This window comes from Centrocercus urophasianus, unplaced genomic scaffold (genome assembly GCF_019232065.1).
Source record: "Centrocercus urophasianus isolate 14NV4802_14NV808 unplaced genomic scaffold, USGS_Curo_1.0 seq_9, whole genome shotgun sequence".
NCBI lineage: Eukaryota > Metazoa > Chordata > Aves > Galliformes > Phasianidae > Centrocercus > Centrocercus urophasianus.
The window spans coordinates 11,635,808-11,661,277 of record NW_024885532.1 but is presented as its reverse complement, the minus strand read 5'-3'; the positions used below and the strand labels follow the sequence as shown (position 1 = coordinate 11,661,277).

Genomic DNA, 25,470 nt, shown 5'->3' with positions numbered 1-25,470 from the left:
AGGGGAAGGGGAAGGGGAAGGGGAAGGGGAAGGGGAAGGGGAAGGGGAAGGGGAAGGGGAAGGGGAAGGGGAAGGGGAAGGGGAAGGATTTTTTTATACAAGGAACGCAGTATTTTCCCAGGTTAGGACAAATGTTTCTGTGGCTACAATGAATTGAAACAGTCTAAACATGTAAGATGCAAGTTAAGTTCAAACCATTGGTAGTAATCTTAACTCAACCTGACTGCACGTTACACAAGGGCTACATCAAATAGCCTTCTGCTTTGCCTAGGTCCTACTTTTATCAGGGCTACCTGCTGAATTTATTAACTTCTTTGACTAATAGAAACTACAGTCCAAAAAATAGATATTCTACAAAATTACTATTTTGTAGAATTATTATATCAAATGCATGATCCTGAGACTCTTTTTACCTTTTAACGTATTAATATATTGGCCAACGAAAGTTCTGTGAAACACTTGCTGGTCAGAAAAAGGAAAAAGGGAATTTAATATTTTGAATAAGTAAAGGAAAACATGCCAGGGAAGATCTTAAGATCAATTACACCTTCTAGTATTAAAAAATAAATAAAATGAATCCGGATATTTTTTGGGAAAAAAAAATAGTAGATCTTATATATTTCAAAATCCATGCCAAGTCTAAAAATGTAAATCTGGAACCAGCAAAATTTCCACTACTCATTAAGAAAAGTAAAGTGTCTTGGATTGGATCAAAATTTCATACCCTGGTTCATCTACTAGTTTATAGAGGGGCTGACAGTATTAGTTGAAAATAGCACAAAGTTGAGATCCCAGATCCTCAATGAATTTTAACACATTTCTTCATATTGAGTACGAGAACATCATAAAAAAACACTATAATAAATAATGCAAACACTACTGATACGATAAAGACAGCAACTAACAATTATAAAGTAATTTGAAAGCAAACTGTTTTTTTTATTATGCATTCTACAGATAAAAATCTACTAGGGAAAATAAAAAACAGAAGATGCAACTGATTATCCGTAACTTAAGACTGAGATGGTAATAGCTAAAGGAGCATATTGGCATAACTGTTGGTTGTGTGATGTTTTTTACCACCACCAAAAAAAAAAAAAAAAAAAAAAAAAAAAAAAGCCTCCATATGCATAAAATCACCTGGCATTTCTTTGAATATTCAAGTAGATATGCATATGGTAAGTATCTCATCTTTGGACTGGATGTTCTTTTTTGTGTAAAATGAACTGTACATACAGATAAGCATGTGTTTGTTTTTTTCTTCTTCATCACCAGAAAGTTAAGCTGAGGCCTCCATAGTAGGAAGAAAAAAAAAAAAAAGAAGAAAGGTAATGGAAGACCAAAAAGACATTTAAAAAATCAAGAACTTTCTCCAGGAATAAAGAAATTAAAGAATCCAAAAAAAGATTAAAAAAAAATCTGCAAGAGATTTTAATGAGAAAATGCTTCCATCTTTAACACTCACAGGACAAATGGTATCCAGCTATTGAGCAAAAGGTGGATAAACTAAGTTGTTTATAATTAAAACAGCATTTCTGTACAAGCATTTTAATTGCTTTCAGATGCTCTCAGATCTTAATAGTGATTAACTTCATTCAGAAGACATGAATAAGAGGTTGTGTTTCAAAAGCTTGTAAATTTTTGCCAGCTATGGCACTTGGTCCAATAAAATATAAAACTTCCACAGAAACTTTGTCACCAGTTTATTTAAAATAAAATATTATAAATTCAGCAAGTAAAATTTTCATCCTTGAAAAAAAACAGTAATTTTACAGCTTGTCTGTAAAAAGTAATCTGTAATTCTCACAACAGTAAACCCAGCTTCTAAGTAAATCAAGTTTCACAAATCCAAATGCTCTATGATTCGGCTCTACAACTGACTGCAACTCCATTTGCCTAAATGCCATTACATTGCCAGTCATAATGTTACTATGTCTCCATTTCTTATTAGCAATTTCCCATTTTGTTTCCACACAGACCTATGTATTTCATCTACAACAGAAAACTGAATGGGGTTAGAATGGAGGTTGCACCATTAACACCAAACTATTATTATTATGTAGGTCTCTCTGAAAGTAATACCTCCTATTTATCTCTATGGAAAATACAACAGCTACTAAGAGCACAAGAACACTATCTGATAGAGCAAATTCTCAGCTACAGAATACTGATTTTTCAACACTGTCATCTCTGTTAGTGGTGCAAGGTCTTGCACCTTGGTTGCAGCAACTTCCACTACCAATACAAGCTGGGAGATGAAAGGATGAAAAGATTGAAAGGATTGAGCATAGCCCTGCCAAAAAGGACCTGTGAGTCCTGGTGGATGGGAAGCTGAACATGAGCCAACAATGTGCCCTCGCAGCCCAGAAAGTCAACCATATCCTGGGCTGTATCAAAAGAAGCATGGCCAGCAAGTTGAAGGACGTGATCCTGCCCCTCTACTCCGCACTGGAGAGACCTCACATGGAGTACTGCATCCAGATGTGGAGTCTTCAGTACAGGAGAGACACAGACCTGTTGGAGCATGCCCAGAAGAGGGCAACAAGAATGATCCAAGGGATGGAACACCTCTCCTATGAGGACAGGCAGAGAGAGCTGGTCTGTTCAGCCTGGAGAAGAGAAGGGTGTGAGGTGACCTGACGGTGCCCTTTCAATATCTAAAGGGGATGTACAGGAAAGAAGGGGACAGACTCTTTAGCAGGTTCTGTTGTGACAGGACATGGGGATATGGTTTCAAACTAAAAGAGGAGAGATTTACGTTAAATAGAATGAAAATGCCTTTTACAGTGAGAATGGCGAATCACCGGAACTGGATGCCCAGAGACATGGTGGAAGCCCCATTCCCTGTATACAATTCTGGCTGGATGGACCTCTGTGCAGCCTAATATATCTGTAGATGTCCCTGTTCATTGCAGAAGAGTTGGACTAGATGACTTTTAAAGGTATCTTCTTACTCTAAGGATTATGATTAGCTATGTATTTTCGCCAGCTATGAGTAATAGCTTGTGCGCTAAACATAAAAATCTCCATGGCCATTCAGAACATGGCTTGTTTTTCCCATCACTGTCATCACTGCTGAACCATACCTTCCACTGCCTCACTTTGCTCATTTCCACTGTCTGGTCTCTGGAACCATTCTACATGGAATATTAGTGGGTGCACTTCTCCTCATGGAGGAATTCATTGACACACCTTTGCTCGTATGCACTTCTGTGTCAGACGCCATTCTGTCAGACTGCCCCTCTGCTGCCATCTGTCACACAGCAACAAAATGTAACAATATTGGTGGAAAAGGCCATACCATCATCCACCTCTGATGTTCTGGGCCAATATAATACCGTAAGAGGAATTACTTTTGGGGCAGACCTTGTATTTAGTCAGTAACACACATCTTATGTTCTTTGCTCATGCCAGGATAATTTTTTTTCAGAAAGGAGCTGCAGATAGTTATGGAAAAATAACTGGTCAGAAATTCTTCCTCAGTAGAAGATACAGATGAATATTAGTTCAGGTTGAGGGACATCTGAAAGAGCGCAGACCTGTGCTTGAAAGCTGCAGCACACAAATCTGTCCTCCAAGCCAAAGAAAAGCTCTGAACTGCTCTATTTATTGATATAGATGCAGCCATGAAAGTCATATTATTTACAGAAAAAGTAGCTTAAATAGTAGCCACATTATGTCCTTGTGTAAGTCTTTCTACATAAAATTTTAGCTTAGGTGAAAATGCAAATTAATTTAAAGGGAAATGTAATTAATTTTATATCAATATATTCTTACAGTTGTATTTAAAATAAAAAAAAGTAAAATTAAAAATTAAAAAAAAAAATCTTAATTCATAATGAGTTATTCCATATTCTACAAAAATGAATATTATGCTACTATTTACTATAGTGGCTAGAGTGTTGTACTTTCACCTCTATGAGTACGCTATCCTCAGACTGTCCCAGGTCTGCTTATCTGACACTTCAAAAGGATGAGACTTCGAAAGCCAGATATATTTTGAGCTTTCAAAAGAGGAAAAATACTACTTTAAAAATTGCTTTGTCACACTGTGATTGCATAGGTACCACTGTTTTCTTCCACTTGGATGAAATATTAATCTACTACAATCATCTGAGATACTTTTCAAAACAAATGTACTGATTCACAACAAATCCCCCTCCTCCTCTCAAATACTCACACTGACTACCAATAAGATGTTGAAAACTTTTTGGCTTTGTCTATGTTGTCAATCTGCTACTTGCAAAAAGAATGCACTGTTGTGACGCCCAAACCATTCTACAACCCAAATCATTCTATGACTCTGTGGTCTTAATGCAGCATTATGAATAGAGAGAAAAGGAAACAGAAGATGCATTTGTGCAAGTTGCACTGAGTATAACTAGTTCTTATTTATCTAAGTAAATCTAAATTGACTCATTGCAATTAAGACTCATTGCAATTGAAAGGAGATGATTTAAGAACTACTTGTCCATACCTAAAAACATTTCAGAGATTCTTATGTATACCTACTTTTGTGAGGGGACAATTCATGAGAGCAATTATACAAATAAAGAAACTAGGTAATTTCATCATTTCTCAATATTCAGGTAGTAATACATAACAGCAAACAAGCTAAGTGATATTACACTTAATAAGCCGGTTATATCAACTTAAAAAGAAATCTGCCTTCTCTTTCCCTTTCACAATTTCTGTCACACACACATATTCATACCCACTCATCTTCTGCACTCTTCCTATACTTTTCCATTTTTCTCACTTCTTCATTTTCAGATGTTTCAGTGTCTCAGGCACAGAGCAGCTGACTGATAAGGTAACACAGCTACCTATCTCTGTACCTTGAAGGAATAACCTAAGTCCTCCTACCTAAAGAAAGTATGAAACTAAACCAAACAGCTTGACCTTTCATAAACCTCAAGCATTGGGGTCAGCACCATGAGCAGTAATTGAGGTATCATTTTATATATTATACTACACTACATTACACTATATTATATTATATTATATTATATTATATTTATTATATTATATTATATTATACTATATTGTATTGTATTGTATTGCATTGAAAGGTGGACCCAGGTATACCTAATGAGGTTCAACATAGCAAAGCACAAGGTTTTGCACTTGGGCCGGAGGAATCCAAGGCATTTATACAGACTGGAATGGTATCCTGGGCTCCATCAGAAGACGGATGGCCAGCAGGAACAGGGAGGTGATTGTCCCTCTCTACTCTGCTCTTGTGAGGCCCCATCTGGAGTACTGTGTCCAGGTCTGGAGCCCCCAGTACAAGAAAGACAAAGAGCTGTTGGAGAGGGTCCAGAGGAGGGCCACAAAGATGATCAGGGGGCTGGAGCACCTCCCCTGCAAAGACAGGCTGAGGGAGCTGGGGTTGTTCAGCCTGGAGAAAAGAAGGCTGTGCAGTAACCTCATTGCAGCCTTTCAGTACCTAAAGGGAGCCTATAAACAGGAGGGGAAATCAACTCTTTGAAAGGGTAGATAACAGCAGGACAAGGGGAAATGGTTTTAAGTTGAGGGAAGATTTAGGTTGGATGTCAGGGGGAAGTTCTTTACAGAGAGAGTGCTGAGGTGCTGGAACAGGCTGCCCAGAGAGGTTGTGGATGCCCCATCCCTGGAGGTGTTCAAAGCCACATTGGATGGGGCCCTGGGCAGCCTGGTCTAGCATTAAATGGGGAGGCTGGTGGCCCTGCCTGTGGTGGGGGGGTTGGAGATTCATGATCCGTGAGGTCCCTTCCAAAACAGGCCATTCTATGATTCTGTGATAGTAGCAACATGCTTCACTAGTACATCTTACAACATGGTTCATTTCATATCACAGCATTGTTCGAACACAAATATACTCTCATTGCCCATAAGAAGAAAAACGTTAAGCTACTTGCACATAATCTGGAACCAAGCTCATGCAACAATCTTGTCTTGAAATCCTGAGTCCAATCAGGACTTGAATCAGAATAACTTTCCTCTTAAAAATCACCTTGTCCCTGTTAAGACTAATTTGATATCTCTAATATTTCACATAGGGCTACAACAGCAATACAGTGCACTGTGAGCAACTGATAATCATTATCATTCTGATTGCATGTTATCATGCAATACAAAATTCATGAAGTCAGAGTTATTAGAGTCTTAAGGACAACTCACAGTGACTGGTTCTCCTTGGAAAAAATGATAGTCTGTTTTTGTGGTTTTGTTGCCTGAAAAGCTGGATATGATATGATCATTAGATGCTTTTGGCAAAGAGAGATTACTTAAAATAAATCTTGATAAAATTGATTAATACATTTCTTAGCTCATTATTTTTTTCTTTATTTGTTTAGTCGTCTAAAGCTGTTCAGATATAATGATGCTTGCTTGCATACTTTTCTTGAAGAACTTGAGTTAATTCCTAAGTTCACTTGCTTCCTGTATCATATAACAAAAAGGTCTGTGCTACCTGACACATTTTCTGGATATTGCCTTTCTATTTCTGTCCTTGTATGAGATCTTGAAAACTGCACAGCACATATTATTTTTAACCCAGAGACCATTGTGTTAAAAAAAAAAAATCAAAAAAACAAGGTAAATATACTAAGCTACAGTTTCTTCCTGTACTATGGAAAATCTCCAAATATATTAAAATGAAATCATAAACCATAACTTTGGAACATATAAATTCAAAGTCATCTTTTATTCAGTGCAGTACATAGATGCCGGTCATATACAAACGAGGAGAAAAAAAATCATTCAGCTTTCATTGATCATGTAGTGAAAGGATGTAAGTCTAATTCTACAGAAAAGAAAACAGACACCTTGATAGCATTCAAGAACTTAAATGTTGATGTCATGATACAGAACTATACTTAGCAATGTGATAAAATTAAGCTCTGAACCAAACCTTGCTACGCTTATTATAACAAGCACCATCTCGCTATATTGCTATAGCAATCAATATCACTCACTTCAGAGACCATCATATTATCATTGTGATATTATTCCAAATTCAGCAGATCAGCTTCACTTCTACTTGTAGGGTTTAATAAAATAATACTAAGTTCGTGATGTTTAAAATGACAATGCAATGTTTGCTCTGTAAAAGCTCAGCTTCTGAAATGACTGAAATTCAAATTATCTTCAATGTATTTTTAAAAATCAGGAGTTTGGCTGAAAAAAAAATCATGTTAATGAAAAAGAAAAATTGCCAACGTAAGTGCATGATTATTTTGGTTTTTTGCTATTTAAAGACTGCCTGAACTATGAGCTACAATTCAATCTCAGTATTTACAACTATTTATAAGCTTCCATTCCAGTTTCATCTTATGAAACAATCAGTTTACTCTGCAGTGCTTACCTATTCTGTAACCTTTTAATTTCAATTATAAACAATAGTAATTTGGAATAAAGAATGTTAGAATAATGACTAGTAAACAGTCCCATTATCATATCCAAATTTAGTCACTGATAACTGTGATATGCCTGCCTTTAAGTATGAGATTTTAATTGCTTTGTTTTGAATGAAGAGTTTAGCTTTTTATTTTGTTTTGGTGTGCACATTTGTTTTATAGGAAACAATGATAGTAAAATATCTTCTTCGGAAAAGCTATAAGTGTTTTGTTTTCCAACATGTTAAATACACTTACAATTTGAAACACAAAACTGGAATTTGGATGAGGGTCACATCAGAGATGTGGTTTTTTACTGATCATACTAAACTGACTTGGGAAAGCTGTAAATATCTTAAAACCAAGACACATTAGTAGAGAATTGCTTTACTAATATCTTTGAACAGTTTACCTTCACTGAATAAGATCAACTCTGATTCTACGTAATTGTCACAGAAATATCATTCACGATGGGGAATTTGCAAACCAGTAACATTATGTCCCTAGTTGTCAGAATGTAAAATTATTCTGATTCAGGAAGAAACAAAAAAATCTTAATTTTTCCATTAAAAAAGTAATAAATCTGTGCACATCACAGTGCAATAGTAAATGAGCAGTCATAACATGAAAGTGGAAGAGAGGATTCACTAGCTTAGGGCTGTGCTGGAAAATAACTTCACTCTTCAGTTCCTTCTCAAGTACTTCGAGTGCTACAACATATCCAGCTATCCACACTGTCTATAAGTTTAAACCCAGAGTCTCTTGTGAAGTGAACCAACTTTTTCCCTTTCAGTCAAAAAAGCTGGGAGGATTTCTGGCAACAGTTCAACCCAGGGACTTCTCTCAATAGGCAGTGGGTGAGCACCTGCGAGGTCTGACTCTCTGAATTACACCGTGTAAAACTGCAAAATGTGTAAGTTCTTACTGATTGTAAATTTGTAGTGAAAAGGCTTATAATTCTGCAAGTAACTCTTGGTGTTCAAAAGATTTCATGAGTGAATACAAGTACGGCTTATTATAAGCGTAAGTATTCAAAACCTTCTCATGCTTAGAAATGTCTAAACTTAAAGTACTTAATGCTATAGGTGAATATGGCTAAAAGGCTTTAGGTTCAGAACCTAAACCTGCAACCTGCCTGCCTGGAAATCTTCCATATGTTTGCCTTCAGCAAGCCATGAGATCACATCCTATTTTCTTACAAAGCGCTCCTGAAATCAGTGACCGCTGGCAGGACTACAGTCCTTTGATTACTGGGATCCTGAAGCACATTTTTGTATTGCTTTGTATTTTCTGCTCACCTGCTATTCTACATCTCAAATTATCATCATGCTTCATTTAAATTGAAAGCACAACAGCTAAATACCAAAAGTCAAAAATGAATGAATTTACATGTACTAGTGCATACAGCTAAACAGTGGAATTCCCACTGTGTTATGTACTCATACTCTCATCTGCTGAAACAGTACTATTTAATTTTGAGATATTATAAAATGTGTAGCAAAATGGAAAACAGCTTTACTATTAACTAGTGACTCACTGGAAGTAAACTAGTCAGTTTCCAGAATTAATTTCCAACTTGTTATCTCCTGATAAACTAGAAGATATCTCGTCATTTAAAGGAATGATAATATGGCAAAATTATGACAGTTTTTTCAGAAGAGGACAGGTGGCAAGAATTAAGCCTCAATTAAGATTTTTAGATTATGAAATACTACATTTACACTGTACAGTCAGTATATCTTCCCACCAATACATCAACTAGTGAATATGATAGAAGCTTTCACATTAATTATAATGACTACTTCATTAATGGAAGTGCAAAAATGTTTGTGTAATCTGATTCAATTTATTGAATTAGATTACAGTTTATCAGTCTGAAAGCAGTGTCCTTCCTTATTTTTGCAATATGTTAGTTCATCCTTAACAGATAAATGGTACGTCATACAACAACACTAATCAAAAGCAATGCTCAGATTAAAAGTGATCAAGCACTAATAATCAAAACACTGAGTTAAGGCCTTTTAAAAGAAATATGGGATAGTCACTCAGCTTTAACGCTGCCTATGTTTTAATCAACACAGGATTGTAAAATGCATGGACAACATAAAATAAGTAACCGAACAAAAGGTTTGCTTCTCAAAAGGACCAAGTAGGTAACTCAATTTTTTTTTTATTCTTGCTCCTGCAATATTCTCAAGAAACCATCTCAACTCACTTGTCTTATTTAAATGCACTCTTAAGACTTTATGGCATTAATGCCAGAAGACTCCAAACTACTAACTTTGTGTCCTGGCAGCATCAAAAATGATGTGAGCATAACAATAATAATTATACGTTAAGCTTTTTTTCAGTTCTGCCAAATACAACATTAAATAGCTGTGAACCAGTGAACATGAAATTATTTAGTTATTAATGTTTCTTTAAAGGCCAAATAATTCAATTTTCTGTTTTAGAAGAAGTATTGTCACACAATCAACAGCTGTGTATGCAAACAACATTTATCCCTCACGCTGAAATGATCCACAAAACCTTGCAACTCCCACTTTATCCTAACCCTCCATAAAAATATGTCATACCTCAGACAGTTCTGCACTGGATGGAAACTGAAGCATACTTTTACTGGTTGGGGTCACAGGGAAAGAGAGAAAGTAAGGATGGGATTAGAAATTACATTTCCAGATTATCGCTTAAGAGAAAAAGAAGAGAACAAAAGCAGTGAATGTAGGAAAGTAGTTATAATTTGAATAAATGAAATATTTCAGAGGGGTCTTAATATCTTTACAGTGAAAAAGAAGGTTTGGTATCAAATGTGGAATAAGTGAACAGAAGTACTTGTCACATAAAGCAAATCTGTTCAAGATGGTAATGATAGTGACAATAACTACTGATATTAATTTAGCATAAAGTTAACAATAATAAATTGAACATGGAAGGTGCTTTGAAATTTCTGGACAAAGAGAAAGCTGTATACATATATGAAAATAGTGTTCTTATCACCCCCTGTGGTAATGACTTCCTAAGGCACTACAGATTCACATTTTATCACTGAAAGATGTGGTTTCTGAAATAAATGCAAGAGCCTTACAGTTAATATTTTTCATTACTTAGACATCATCGTTTCAGGTCAAACTGTGGAAAAATTGAGTCCAAAGCTTTAAAAAAATAGTTTTGAAATCTAAAATACTTCAGAATAATTATAAAAATTCTTAATATGAAAAATGGAGAGAACAGCTTTTCAACGAAGACGTGAAAATAATGGAAACATCATTTTGTATGTCATATAGTAGCTACAGACAAAAATATACAGGGCACAATGTGTATCATACATGAAATTCATACGCTATTCTACTTTAGCTCTAGAAAATTTTGAAGCACACAGATCAACAAAACCTCTGCAATATATAGAGGCATGTAGGGCCTAAGTTAACTATGCTGAACCATCTATTTTGGAACGGCTTGAAAGCAGTCTCTAGATAAGCCTATCTGAACCTACGCTGGACTCTTCTTCTGACTGTATCTCCAGCTGCATTCATAACAGGCCCAGCAGATTTTAATTCTCTGGAGAACTCAAGAAGATCTTAATTTACCATTATTACACATTTATCATTTTTGCCACAACTTCAAGTCCCTAAATACTTTTCTAAAACAAATTCTTTCTAAGTGACAACATAACCTTCTCTGTGTGTATTTTCATAATTAGACCAGTAATAGAATATAGTTTCAAGAGATCCCAAACTTGGCCTCCTGCAAAAATATACAATTATGAATGTTTATGAGAAATCTCAACAAACAATTCTGTACCAATATTATCTGCATACATAAGTGAAGGACACAAAAACAGTTCCTTTGGAAGCCAGGATTCCTAAAGTTAAGCGCATGCTTCTGTATTATGCAGCAATTTTTATTATTTTTTTTAAAGGGGGAGACATTTTCCTGTGAAAATCACACATAAGATCCTAGTATACTTAACAGATCTATGTAATTTGAACAACACTAAATAGCATATAATTATGTGTGTGATCACTTACATACTTTCATTGGCTGGAAGGAAACATTACAGTATATTTAAATCACTGAGAAAACTTAAAAAGGAGGATAAATAAAATATTTAATGATTTGCAACTTCAGTATCTTTTTTTTTTTTTTTCCAAATTTGGAGCTGGATTCTAACAGAAAATTCAAACTTCAGTTTCTCAAACAAGACATCTTAGGCTTGTTTGAAGGCAATTCAGGGAATAAGGTGCTGGAACAGGCTGCCCAGAGAGGTTGTGGATGCCCCATCCCTGGAGGTGTTCAAAGCCACATTGGATGGGGCCCTGGGCAACCTGGTCTAGCATTAAATGGGGAGTTTTGTGGCCCTGCCTGTGGCAAGGGGGGGTTGGCGGTTCATGATCTGTGAGGTCCCTTCCAAAACAGGCCATTCTGTGATTGTGTGACACAAACAGAGGTTCAGAGAACTAGAACTGTTCAACCCAAAGAAGGCTCAGGGGATTGTTACAAATGTGTATGGATACCTAATGGGGAGGTGTAAAGATGATTGAGCCAGGCCCTTCTCAGCGTCACCCAGTGATTTTGGCAAGGGACACAATAAAAATACAGGAAATTTCATTGAAAAGTGAGAAGACGTTATATATACCAATTGTCTTTAATTTTGAATTATTTTCATTTTCTTAAATCATCGTTTTATAAGGTTCTGCATCTGTTTCCATGGGCAACATTCTAAGAAACTGAATCTGCACTGTGTATTTATCATTAACTTAGTATGACGAGCCTTTCAGGACTAGGGATGGACTGGATACTTCAGGCATGAGTTGTGGTTTTATGTTGCTTTCTTATCAGATTAAATGATTCTGCTGACAAGGTGAAAATTATTTCCTATCTTCCTCTTTTTGGCCAGCTTATTTGTCTCTGCCTTCTTTCCTGGCATCTCATTTTCTTTGGTATTTTGTTGTTTTATTTCCCACAAAAAAAAATTATTTTTCTTTGCAATTTTTTATCTCTTCCACATAAATATGGATATCTGTACCCTAAAAAAACCTCTGTTCTTTCCCCACATACACCCTATCTCCTATTCTCTTATTCCATTCTACTCTGCACCAGTTCTCTCTCCTGTACCAGACTTTATCCTGTAATTCTTAACCTCTAAAGTTTTTCTTAATCTTAATTGCTTTTCTTTCTCTTTTTTCTTTTTATTTTGCTGGTGTCACAACTGCCCAGATTGCCCCTCTGAATGCTACTTTCAAGACACCATCACATACTCACCTACACTTTCAGTCTCATCTTCCTTCACTTTGTTTACTTAATGCTCTCTCATTTGTCAGCCTCATTTGCCTGGCTTCATTTCATTTTGTCATTCCTCTTTATCTTTAGCGTTTCAGAAAACTATAAATATCTATATCATCATGTAGAGCAGTTATTTGTCCAGAAGGCCAAGAGGCCTGGCTAAACATTTGTCCACAGAGCTAAACCCTCTTCCGCTCCTTGCTCCTTGAGAACAAGAAACTTGCATCCAAATTGCCAACAGCTTTTGGCATGTGTTATTTCCTGATCTGTGCACTATTTTGGAATGCATTAATCAGCTCTGACCAAAACCATGCCAAAGATCATGCTCATACTTAAATAGACACATCATATACTCAAACATTAATTGAATCTCCTAGGCCCAGCAATCCCACTCCCTGCTTCGTTCTGTCTAGATTATTCTTTCCTCTGCTTTAGAGAACGTCAGTGCTAGAGACTGAGCTGTGCAAACAAGTGGGGAAGTGGAAAAGAAGTGGAAGCTCAGGTGAGTTTTACTGAAGCAAGCAGGAGATTTTAACTAAACTGTAACATGAAAACAGAGAATGTAGCAGTAGGGTCAACAGATTGTTTGTTGGGTGCATTCAGACGGCTCTATTTAATTCCTGCCTGCAACACAGCTTTTCTTAATTTAATTCTGACTAGGAGCAAGGCACAGTTAAGAGATATAGTAACTTTCAAAAGAAAACAGTAGTTTAAGAAGGAGATTGTTGCTGGACTTTACATTAGCATAAGGCCTCGGGAGATGTATCAAAAATAGAATTTCAGGATGAAAAATTAAGAAAGATATGCGTGCAGCATGGAGTTATTTTAACTAATTCAGTTTCTTCAGGAAACTGTATTCATGATAATGTTAGCTGATCAAGCCAAAAAGAAAAAAAGATATATGATCTACCAAAAATGAATGGGGAGACCATTTTCTAATGATAGGTAAGGAAGTTCATACTTTCAAAGTTTTTTTTGTTTATAGGGAATGGGAAAAATTATAAAGGATTATAATTTGCTGACATTTGTATTTTAAAGTACCCAGCTGCCAAAACTTCTATTACATACAATACATTTATGTAGCAATAACGTTACATTACAGAACTCATTTATGAAATTAGGGTGCTGGTTTCCTAGACTGTTAATTTATTGGCAAGTGAATATAAGCCAAGTGTTCAAAAAACTGCTTGTGTCAAGGTACTTCTAGCAATCCTACCTGTTGGCGGGATGATTCCAGGAGACATTAGGCCTGGGACAGAATGTGGCATGATATGAGAATTCTCTGGGGAGGTGACACTTTGAGTCCTCTTAGGAGGCCTTCCAGGTCTAGAACTGAAACAAACAAACAAAAAATTTTTACAATTAAGCTGTTGTCTTACACATCATTTCAAAGTTGTTTCAAGTGGTAACATGGACTGTAAATAAATTTGTTTCAAGGACGGTTGCTTTTGCAGTTAGATGTAATAGACTTCCATCACTAATTAGATTACATGCTGAATTCATTTTCTTCATTGAAGATCAGCCGCTCTTGATGCATAATTCATAGCGTGCACCTCGTTACCTGCTTCTTCATATTAATATCTATACACAGTTTGAATTGCCTCGTTTGCATATGCTAAAGTTCTGCATGCAGCCTTCAGCACGAAAATTATGCACTAACTTGTAATAATTATTACAGTCAGCCTGCTATTGATTTATGAGACTTTTAAAAACCAAATATGTGTAGTACTTGTAATGAATGATATTTTAAGGTTCTTCAGGAAATTAAAAGGCAATGGCTGCCTAAGGAAATGTTCTGCTTGTTTGATTTAATACTACAGTTAGCTGGGAGGTGGAATGAAAGAGTGATTCAGACCTATAGCACATTTTTCGATGATATGTTTTATTACTTTGCACTGCTAGCCTGATATCTAGATGATAAATGACAATACATATCTAATGTGTGAAAAGGTCTTGCAATTTCTTTATTTTTTGTCATTTAAAAGATAAGTCAAGTTATCATTTAACCCTTATTCTTTTTAAAGTGAAAATCTCACTAAGTCACCTTCTTTAAATATACTACTTTATGCCAGAAACGAAACAGAATTTTTTTGTAAGATATTGTTAAGCAACTGCCAGCATAGCAGCTTACTTCTGTCCAGCATGGGAAAATAAAGGGCTTCAGGTTTAAACACTCCCTGTCTGTTAAATGCTCTCATACACAACTTTCCATCTCCTGGACTCTGTAAGTAGCATACAAATTAGACACAGATTACAATAACAATACTTATTACCCACTTACATGCAAATATGTATCTGCTACATATAATGCATATCCAAAGACCCTCATTCCTATGTATAGATCATAACAGGGTACTATTGCAATACCCTGTACATGCTTATTTAGGGGACATTTGGATGACTTCACAAAAAAGATGATATGATATGTACTTGTAAGAAATCAGTGTTAACCTACAGTTTGCCATACATTTGGCATTCTCCATTTATTCCAAAAGGGAAAGAAAAAGAAAAAAAAAGGCTGTGGAAGGTTTTGCTCCTTACGTCCTTACACTAACAAAGCTCTATCAAGGATAATGGATTTTTAGCTATACTGAAAGTACAGGAGGAGGTAGGTAATAAAATACCTGCGTTTTCTGTGCAAATTACTTACCCTCGTATTTGGAAATACCTCTCTTTTTGCAACTTCTATCTTTAATAAACCAAAAACAATCAAAGTATAGGGCACTTTCTTGGATGTTTAATGACTCGAGGTATTGAGTCATTAACCTTAACTGATCATTAATTCCCAACTTAATGTCCTGAGCTGAGGTCATTATCAAAATTATAAGCTCGATAATTTCTTTGATTGATTTGGGTTATTTCATTTTCCTTAATACAAACAAAATCATATCATGTTCACAACTACAAGAAAAAACAGTTGTCGAAAAATAATATTGTCTTATTGCAGCTCAGAGAACCAGATTTAGTGTCTTCATCTCCTTTGAAATTTCCTTGGTAATTTACAATAAAAACAAACATACCATGAATGCACATAAAACTGATAAAAATTATAGACAAAAATGATTTGATTTAAATGAAATGTTTCTAATATATTCAAACGCACACACAGAAAAAATTCCACTATGTAAGAAAACTTTAATGGCTTACTTTAAATATCTATGATAATGCACTGTTCTCAAATCAGAGTTATGATGTGAGTACAGAAGGGTCCAGTAACAGCATACAAAACAAAAGCAGAGTGCTATGTATAGTGTACCAGCAGCTCCCAAGTCTTTAAAAACTTCACTCCTGCAAAGATTCTCTTTGACAAATTAGTGTATCACTGCCAAATAGTCACAATAAAGACAGAATTACTTCGTCTAAGGATGCAATTTTTGCAACGTACACAAGAGGACTAAAGCCCTCTGTAAAGTCTATGAGAAAACACTTGCAAACTGGTAAGCAAAGGTCAGAAGCAAACCATAGGTAAATTTCTGAAATATCAAAGGCAAAATTCTTCCTTAGGTCACCTCTTACATCAAGTCAGCTGTTACACCCTACACAAAACGTCTGTTGGGCTCAAAGGCATAAATGATCCCAGTAACACAATTTTGCACTGTGATTTATCACAGTTTAAATCACAGTTTACCACAAACTTTATCAAATAAATATTTTCAAGAAGTTTTGAACTTCAAATTCCAATCTAATTAACAATATTTAAATATAAATTCAGGCAAGTAAACTGCTTTTGTCCTCACACAATTATTAAGTGACAAGACAGCAACTCTAGTTTACTACAAAAAAAAGACTCTCCTCTGTTTATAAAATGTTCATTACAACCAGGCGGAAAAAACAAATGCAATATTTTTTTTTTAGTCCAGAAGATCTCATTTAGATTAACAGCAAACTATGTAATATGGAATTAAAATGAGTAAAGCTCTGACTGGTTACAGTTAGTACACACCTATTGTCCACAGTAACTAATTAAATAACAATATTTGTCTTGATCTGTTTTTTATGTTACGTATTTGTTTCATTAATGCAATTCCTAAATTGAAATGCCAACATTTTATAAGATCTGTTTTTAAAATGTAAGTAATAAGAATTGCAAGAGTTTTTTATAAATCACTACCAAAACTGAAAAAATGCATTAAAATTTCTTTAAAAAAAAACAACCTTGATTGAAAACTTGCTTGTTGTTTTGAAGCTCATTATCATTTTTATATCCATATTATGAACCATTAAAAAAAAAATTAGAAGTATACCAAATGAGTTTAAGTATCTCAAACACAGTAATAAAAATAACTAACTGAATCGTTTTGTTGACACTCACAGAATCACAGAACAGTTGCAGTTGGATAAGACCTCTACAATCATCTAATCCACACATTGTCCCACCACCACCATGCTCACTAAACCATGTCCACATGTGCCACATCTACACATTTCTTGAATGTCTCCAGGAATGGTGATTTCATCAGTTCCTGGGGCAGACTGTTCTAATGCACTACCACCCTTTCTGAGACAATTTTTTTCCTAATTACTAACTTTTCTAAACTTCCAAACTTTCTAAACTCAAGTTCACTTTCATTCCAAGACAAGAAACCTTCTTCCAACTACTCACATTTGCACTTCTTCTCAAAATCAGAAGATTTGCAAGGTCTGAGCTTATTTTTTTATGCAAAAGACATAATAAAATGCCAAAGCAATGTAAACCACTTTTTCCAGGTGACTTCAGTGAGATACAAAAAACGTCGATTAAAAATTTTTGGTAACCCTCCTTTAGCCCTTCCAAAACTAGATTAAACACCTAAGCATTTATATATGTATTTTAAAGATACTGTAACAGTTTGGTTTATATCTGAATAAAACCTATGGACTGCAATATTGGTTCTTCTAAAACTAGGCTTAAGATAATGATGAATACACTAATGGGTAAAATATAAAAAGCCAAACCATTTTGATTCTAAAGATGACAACATTGCCAAAAGAAGCCAACATATAACAACATCAAGGGTAATAGTACTAGGTACTGTGGAGTCCTTCGGGACCCTGCAGGAAGACAGTACAAGAAATAGTCCTGGAAGTCATAGATATTCTTCCTTCTTTCTGTTTCATTATTTGAGGATAAAATTTGAGAGAGCAGAACAATTCAGCAAAACTCCATAGAAGCAACAATGATTAACTGCTTAAAGAGCTGAGAAGAAGCCACGGGGGAAGCAATCAGTTTGTTTCCTATCTTTCTGCTTTTATAAATCTAAATATTTAAGCTAGAATTTTTTCTCTCTAAAATTTAAATTTTCATTCATGAGAGTTCTTTAAGTATGCCTGAATATTACTAACAGTACTCAGTTTTGAAGTGATGTACCTAAACGCATTTAGCTCTCTCAAAAGTTGTGTGCGTTATATAGGCATATGTAAGCTTTATATCCACATTTTCACTCTTTTTCACAGCTTGAAAGATATTCCCACAGGCAGTTGAGTTTTATGTTTGTAGACAATCGTCACAATTTACATTTCCAATATACCATTATGTGACAGGAGACCTAAAAGTGCACACTGGTGAATCTTGAAACTCTCAAAAGCAGAAAGAATGATTTCCCTTTTGCATCAGCTAATTAGATATTCAGAGCTCCTTCCAGAAACACTGAAAATAAATCCACCTTTTTTTTTTTTTTTTTTTTGTCAGATCTGTAATTCATCCCTTTAACTTTCACAAGCACTTCAAACAATACTATGTACTATGGCTCGAATATTTTCACCTTAGAAAGTAAGATTATACATGTTTTTTCTACTGCGACTGGCATAGAAGTTATAAAACATGACAAGAAACTGAGAAGATGCTGTCCAAAAATACAACAAGTTCTCTGAAGGGAGAATAGTTCTTTTTTTGGTCTTCTGATCAATGTATAACATTCATAAATCTTTCCTGTGTTACTGAATCTAGACAACAACAAATGGTGGAATTAAACAATAAAAAAACAGAAGAAACTGTAGTTATTATCAGATAAAATGTTGTGCTTTGATTACATTTATAAAAGTTTTATACACCTCCAATTGTATTATCAAACTACAAGCTTGCTCCCAGAAATAATTTTGATAGTGCAAACAATTAAAAGCAGATATAATCAGCAGAAAATGTGATCTAGCACAATCATGTGGAAAGAGGTGAAGGGAGAATAGGAATACGTCTAATGGCAGTCTTTAAAAGTAAGCAGATTTTTCATTCTGCACTTTTTACTATCTGCCAGAAGACAGCCATGGGCTTAAAATGTAAGGATCTCACACCTGAAAGACACACAGACCTCCCACTTATTTCTATTACAATTATGAGCACAAAGGAAGGTATTGGCTCAAAAACAGCTTAAATTCTTCATGAGTAGTACATACACCTCAGAGCACGCTACTACCATTTTACAGATGACTGACTGCATGACAAAACACACTATAAAAGAAAAAGCAACACAGTAGAGATAATGCTGTGATTAGATCTTCATCTTTCCAATGTCCTGATGTTGAGGAATAATTGCTCAAATATAACTCTAAATGAAAAAAAAAATTGTTCTTTGTTGTTGTTGTTCTTGTTGTTGCTGTTGTTTTTCAATGCATGAAGTATCCCTAAAGAAGACAGTATCTCCAACCAGAAAGCAAATAGCCTTTCTAGACAAAAATAATAAATTTCAGAGGTAGTTTTCTACATTTAGGGCCACAGCTTTATTTTTAACCTTGTCTGCGCAGAGAAATATTGTCCTCATTTGAAACTGAGCAAACATGATGCAGTGAAGCTGCCACTGGTCAGGCAGTTTTATAATCAGTAATACTGAGGTGGGGGTGCTACACTCGGGAGGTGACAGGCAGTAAATGCGCAACAAGCATTTGGCATATTTATTTAATGCATTTTTTATGTTCTTAGAACTGCTTAGAACAGCTTTGAATATCAATGTCAATTTCAGCTATATCAGCGTTTATGCATCTCATTTAAGGTACATATCGAAAATCTAGGCTTCATTTCTCAGTTGTTCTACTTTCCTTTGGTGCTTCAGAGCCAGCAGACTGACACAGAATGTTTGACCTCAGAGAAGTTAGTTCAATGAAATTTAGGTGAACAGCCACTGTAAGTGGTTATGGTGCACTCACAATATGACAACCACTGCAATAGGACTGAGGATGTCACAGCCTTAGGGTACTGGCTGACTTGATGCAAAGACAGGGATAACCTGCAACAATCTGTTACCAAAGACAGCAGACATTTCCTCCACAATATACAAGGTTCTCTGTTATTGCCATAACTTCCATGGTGCTCTCAGTGTCATACATACACACTAATACGACTTGAGCCAAAGGCGTATCAGTTCTGAAAAATGAGGTCTGGGAAGTTCGACTAAACAAACCTTTTGTGTAAGTTAATTCCTTTGGTTGAAAAACTCTCTTGTCAAGGTAATCTTCATAATCATTTCTAATGACTGCATTTTAAAGGAAAAAACGATACCAAACATTGATCTAAACCCCATACTTTACTATTTTAAAAGTTCCCTCATTCTACTCCCACTTGGGAAAAAAAGCAAAAGAATGTAAGTCTGAGATTGGGCATATATCTATTTTGGCTGTTAAGAAAACAAACATTAGAAATCACACCATGTCCTTTCTACACTCTGCAGTTATACGAAATAAAACACTCACTGCAATTACCTTAAATTTATTTTTCTTCTCACAGCTGAAGAGAAAATGTTCTCACGCAATAATTGGTGTTGAACCCACGATATATTAGAAAGATTTACTGAGACAGAAAACAATGTTGATAAAAACAAATAAAGAGATTTGTTGCAAAATCTTCACAAAGGAGTGCACAAATTATCTTCAAAATAATTAGACTGTGCTATTAGATTGAGTAGTGGAGAAAGCATCCTGACAGAATGTGACTATACTTCAGAAACCGAACACTCTATTGCTGTTTTTACACCAGAATGGCTCAAAATGGATATTTGATCAAAAATGCAGGACAGCTTACGAGTACAACAGACAAAAATATGTTGCTCTCCAAAGCCATGTATTACAGCAATACTTAGTTTAGTAATTCTGGTTAGTACTAGAATAGTACACTTTTCAATAGTTAGCGAAGACCTTGTTGAATTAATTCTTTTCCTAATAGAAAAGTCATGTACCTATCATGACACTTCCATTTTCCTTAACACTGCACCTAAATCACTGTGCATTTTGGCTGGGCCAGGAATATTTTTTATATGAGAGTCCAAGATACAAGGTGGGAGTGCAAGAGGATATATGATAACATCACCTGTCAGCTCTCACATGTTGCTAACAGTCACATTCTGAACCCAACAGAAGAAATGAAGAAAAAAATTCTTCTTTACTGACTTTACTTGAATACATGAATGACCAAAAGGGCAAGAAAGGAAATAAAACCATTTAGATATCTGAATGTTACTGGAGTAAATTACAATATCAGATTTAAATACAGCTGTAACTGTATGTAAGTTCAAAAAATTACTGCAATATAACTGTTCTCTTAATGAAATTGAGATGTGTAATTCATCTATTGAAAGGAGAAAAACAGATAAAAAATTAATCTAATTCTGCAGGATGGAAAATTTATGATGTCAGAAGTAAGTTAATCCAAAAAGTTCACCATTTCCTCTAATTAGCTGAAACACTAGATCTGCCTAAATGTTCTTAAAACATTTAAGTATGTTGGCTCTGACGGCTGTGCAATAACTGTGAAACACAAGCTTCTGATGATGGCAGCCCTACAAAGTATGAAATAAGTCTGAATGAATAATGAAATTCAATTATTAAACAAAACTCAAATACAAATTGAAGTCATATTGATATATTTTTAAGTAATAAGAATTCTGCATTAGGAAAAGTAGTCAGACAACGGGAAGTAAATCACAGTACTACAGATCCTGAGAAAGGAATTTAGAGATAGTCAACAGTAGCAAGAAAAAAACTGCACAACTGGATTTATTTCCCCTATTCACACTGCTGTCTTTTCAGAAGAATCCATGCAACTGAAAAAAAAAAAAAAAAAAACAAACAAACACATACAACAAGCAATGTTGTGAAATGCATGCTTCCCGCAAGTGCTCTGTCAAGTTATAACAGATGACTTTCCTATTTCACTCAGCCTTACTGCATAAACCACACCCATAATTTACATGTGCAAGCTAAATGATTTCTTCTAACAGTGTTATTCACCCACATGAAATCCCAAGCTCTAACAGATGCAAGACTATTTTTTCCTCAAGTATTTTCACCTTCTATTAGCATTTTAATTCCATAAATATCCCTTCAAAACAACATCTAGAACGTACATCACAAGAATCTCAAGCACTGAGCTAGCAGGCCAGAAAGGCAAGTTTGATACATAATGGAACTAGGTAAAAGAATTTTAAGCTTTTGTCTAAAAAAAAAAAAAAAGTTGCTGAGAGGATTCTTTATGTGAAGCAAGAGTAACTGATGTGGTTATGTCTGTTAGAGTCTGCAGATGGCCTGAAACAATGATTTAAATGTATGAACTTTAGTTGGAATCAACAGATCTGCTTCAAGGCTTGTTTTTTAACCATCTGCATTCATCTCTGTCTATAACTTGCACATGTAATTACAAATTTGTGAACATAAATCAGATAATTGCATGTACAAATAACCAATTAGACTCAAAGCACAACAGCACATTTCTCTTTCGATCACATATATGTAGCACATATACATAATTTAAGTACTTTCATTTAAGAAATTTTTGTTGCTTATGAAACTAATATCTGATTTATTTTCCAGTAGGAAATACCTGACAGCTACTGCTATTTTGAGTTCTGTACAACAAAAAGAACAGAAACAACAAGAAAAAACACATACAGAGTAAACAAGACCATCACAGCTCAAGGAGTCACTGAACTGGTGTTCTTTACTGCCTGAAGTAAAGATACATAAACATTTCCATATTGATTGAAGCTCATATAAGAAAGAATAAAAATATTGTACTACTCATTGTGTTTTGTGAAAATACTCTGGTTCTCCTGGCAATCTGCTAATTAATATGCTATTCTTATCCATAACAGTTGATAATGGAGTTCGATCATATAAGTGTATTCACTGTAACATCTGAATGCATTCATCACTTAGTTGGCCACAATTCTTTGTGAAAAACGGTGAAACAAGTTAACTGTCACCTTTTTAATGAAGCTCCCTATATCTTAAACCCCTTGCCCTTTAAAAAACTATTTGTACTCAAAATGAAAAATTTTATTCTGGTTTCTGCCAGAGACTGTGGTTAATGTTCACTGCCCTTTATTCACCTTATTTTTAATTCTGAAAACCCACACTCATTAACTGTACACTTGCAAGGAATTGCTGGATTCACCTAAATAAAAGCTTAGAAGTGACATTTATTGTAAATTTGAGAGTCCCGCTTATGATACGAAATACTAAAAAGACTATTAGTCTGCAGAGCTGTAAGTGTGATGTGATAGATTAAGGGTAACATTATACCACCCACTACAAACAAAAAAAAATTAAATATTTAAATAAAGCATTAAATAAAGCATCTACATATAGAGAAAACGTACTAGATGAGTACTGAACATTATAATGACAAGCTTCCTTGATCTTATGAGGGGACAAAGTGAGGCATGAATGATGGGTAGCACTGTATAACTGGTGAAATTAATATACTTTTTGAGTGCACTTGAGTAAATACTGACCCTTAAAAAATTCAGTACAGTCCCAATCACTTAAAATACATACATAGGAGGTGTCAGAGAGCTGGTTAACCTTGTAGGTACTCTTTAAATAGTAAATGCTTAAATACATTTTTATTTTATTCTTCTAGTGGAAAGCAAGGAACAATCACCAAATCTCACTTCCTACTTTGCAGAAGCATCGAGAACAATATGAAGGCTAGCACAATTTTCCCTACTGAGCAACAGTAAGGAAGTGGTGGAGTCGCTGTCCTGGGGTCGTTCAAGAAATGTAGGGAAGTGTCACTGAGAGACATGGGTTAATGGGCATGGTGGGAGTGTGTTGATAATTGTACTAGGTATCTTAGAGGTCTTTTCTAACCTTAATGATTCTATGATTGAAGCAATTTGGAAAACAGAGAATACCTAAGACTCAAGTTCTAAAATTGTTTTTAAAAAATAAAGTACTACCATGTCAAGTGGAAATATTGAAAGGATCCAACCAAAGATACCTGTATTGATCATTCTTTCAACAATTTGAAAGTCACAAAGAGCACTACTCTCAAGCTACAATCAGGTGATATCTTAAAATATATCACCATAACCTCTTAGGGCTTGTAGATATGTTATTTATGGGTCTGAAATTCAAGCACTGCTCAAAGTTGCGTCATAACTATCTTAGGAGAACCATGTGAAATAAATCTGTTACTAATGTGATATTCTAGGGCAGCACTGAGAAGTTAACGCTCATTTGTGTCAAGTAGCCCAAGTACCATGCTTGTGATAACAGAGATGACAATGCAACAACTACAACTAAGATATTGTTGTTATTATTTCTTTGTATTCTGGTATTTCAACTTGTGTGAAGTTTCATGCAGTACAGTTACATAGGAAGATATCAAAACATCTATTTTTATAGGAAAACTTAAAATAGTTTAATATACAAACAAGCCTAATCGTGGATCTGCCCTGTATTCACTTTGTAATTGGAAAACTTAAACTGCACTAGCATCACATTTCCAGAACACATTTTAAGACAGTAGACCTTGAAACAAAATTATTGCTGTATGAAAAGATCTGTTTTCCTCAAAAACAAAATAAAGAAACCCCAAACTGAAAGACTGAGTTCATCATGTAAGCCAAATGCTTATAAATGCATTCAGAGTGATGAATTCTTGTTCAGACACTTCTATTTCATTTCATTCTTCCACTTACGAACTATTCATCTTCAAGAGAGTGGGACAGCATGGTAGTACACCTATGTCAGAAATTCATAAATGAGAGTTTCATGTAGGAGTGTGATTTCCAAGACGGTCAAATCAGCAACAGACTCATAATATACTCTCAGCAGGAGCATGTTCTATAGCTCTCCAGTAAATATATCCATACAATATTTGATTGGTATGCTCTGCACCTGGAACAACTCCAGATACAAAGAACTTGTAGTTCTCTCCATATTGACTGTACCACCACTTCAAATCCTGACTGAGCATTTTATAATAAAATAAAAATTCATCACAATAATTAAAAATACATTTTCTCTCCATGTCCAGAGTCAAATTAAGCAAGAATTTAAGCAGGTGACAAGTCACAACTGAACTTTTACTCTTCATGTTGTCTAATTTTCTGAAAGCCTCAGTTAGCTTCAAAACTTAAGTACCCCAGTTTGTGTTTCATTTTCTTACAAAGAAAAATTTACTTTTTCATCACCGTATCTTTGCTTACTTGCAGAAAAAAAAAAAAAAAAAAACCTCTAAAAATGTTGCATCATATGCAAAATTTGGATGAATAGTCATCCAAAATCATCCAGTAAAATAATCCAAAAGTTCTTTTCCCTTGATTCTATTCTGGCCGATGACCTTTGGATGTCAAAGGTTGGAAACACTGATCAAACTAAAAGGGACATTCTCAGCAATCATAGTATTTTTCCAATAAGGTATCTGATTGCTTGAGATTTCGTTGCTTTGCTGTTTCAAGCTTCACTCCAGCCCTAAAAATAGTAACAAATGAAGAACAGTATTTGACCAAATCACATCTTCCATGTTGTGGATAAATAGTTCTGGCAAAACTACACAGTTGGTATTTTTTTTGTGGATCAAGTTCTTACGGAAAAAAAAAAAAAAAAAAAAAAAAAAAAA

The 25,470-nt window shown here is 35.0% G+C and overlaps 1 protein-coding gene across 1 annotated transcript in view; it reads right to left on the bottom strand.

Moving 5' to 3' along the window:
• The window catches only part of DACH1 (dachshund family transcription factor 1), a 358,551-nt gene that overhangs the window by 191,343 nt on the left and 141,738 nt on the right, over positions 1–25,470 (bottom strand). Inside the window, exon 2 of the mRNA XM_042839321.1 lies at positions 13,879–13,994. Within this exon, the coding sequence (XP_042695255.1) occupies positions 13,879–13,994 (116 nt within the window). The remainder of the gene's footprint in view (positions 1–13,878; positions 13,995–25,470) is intronic.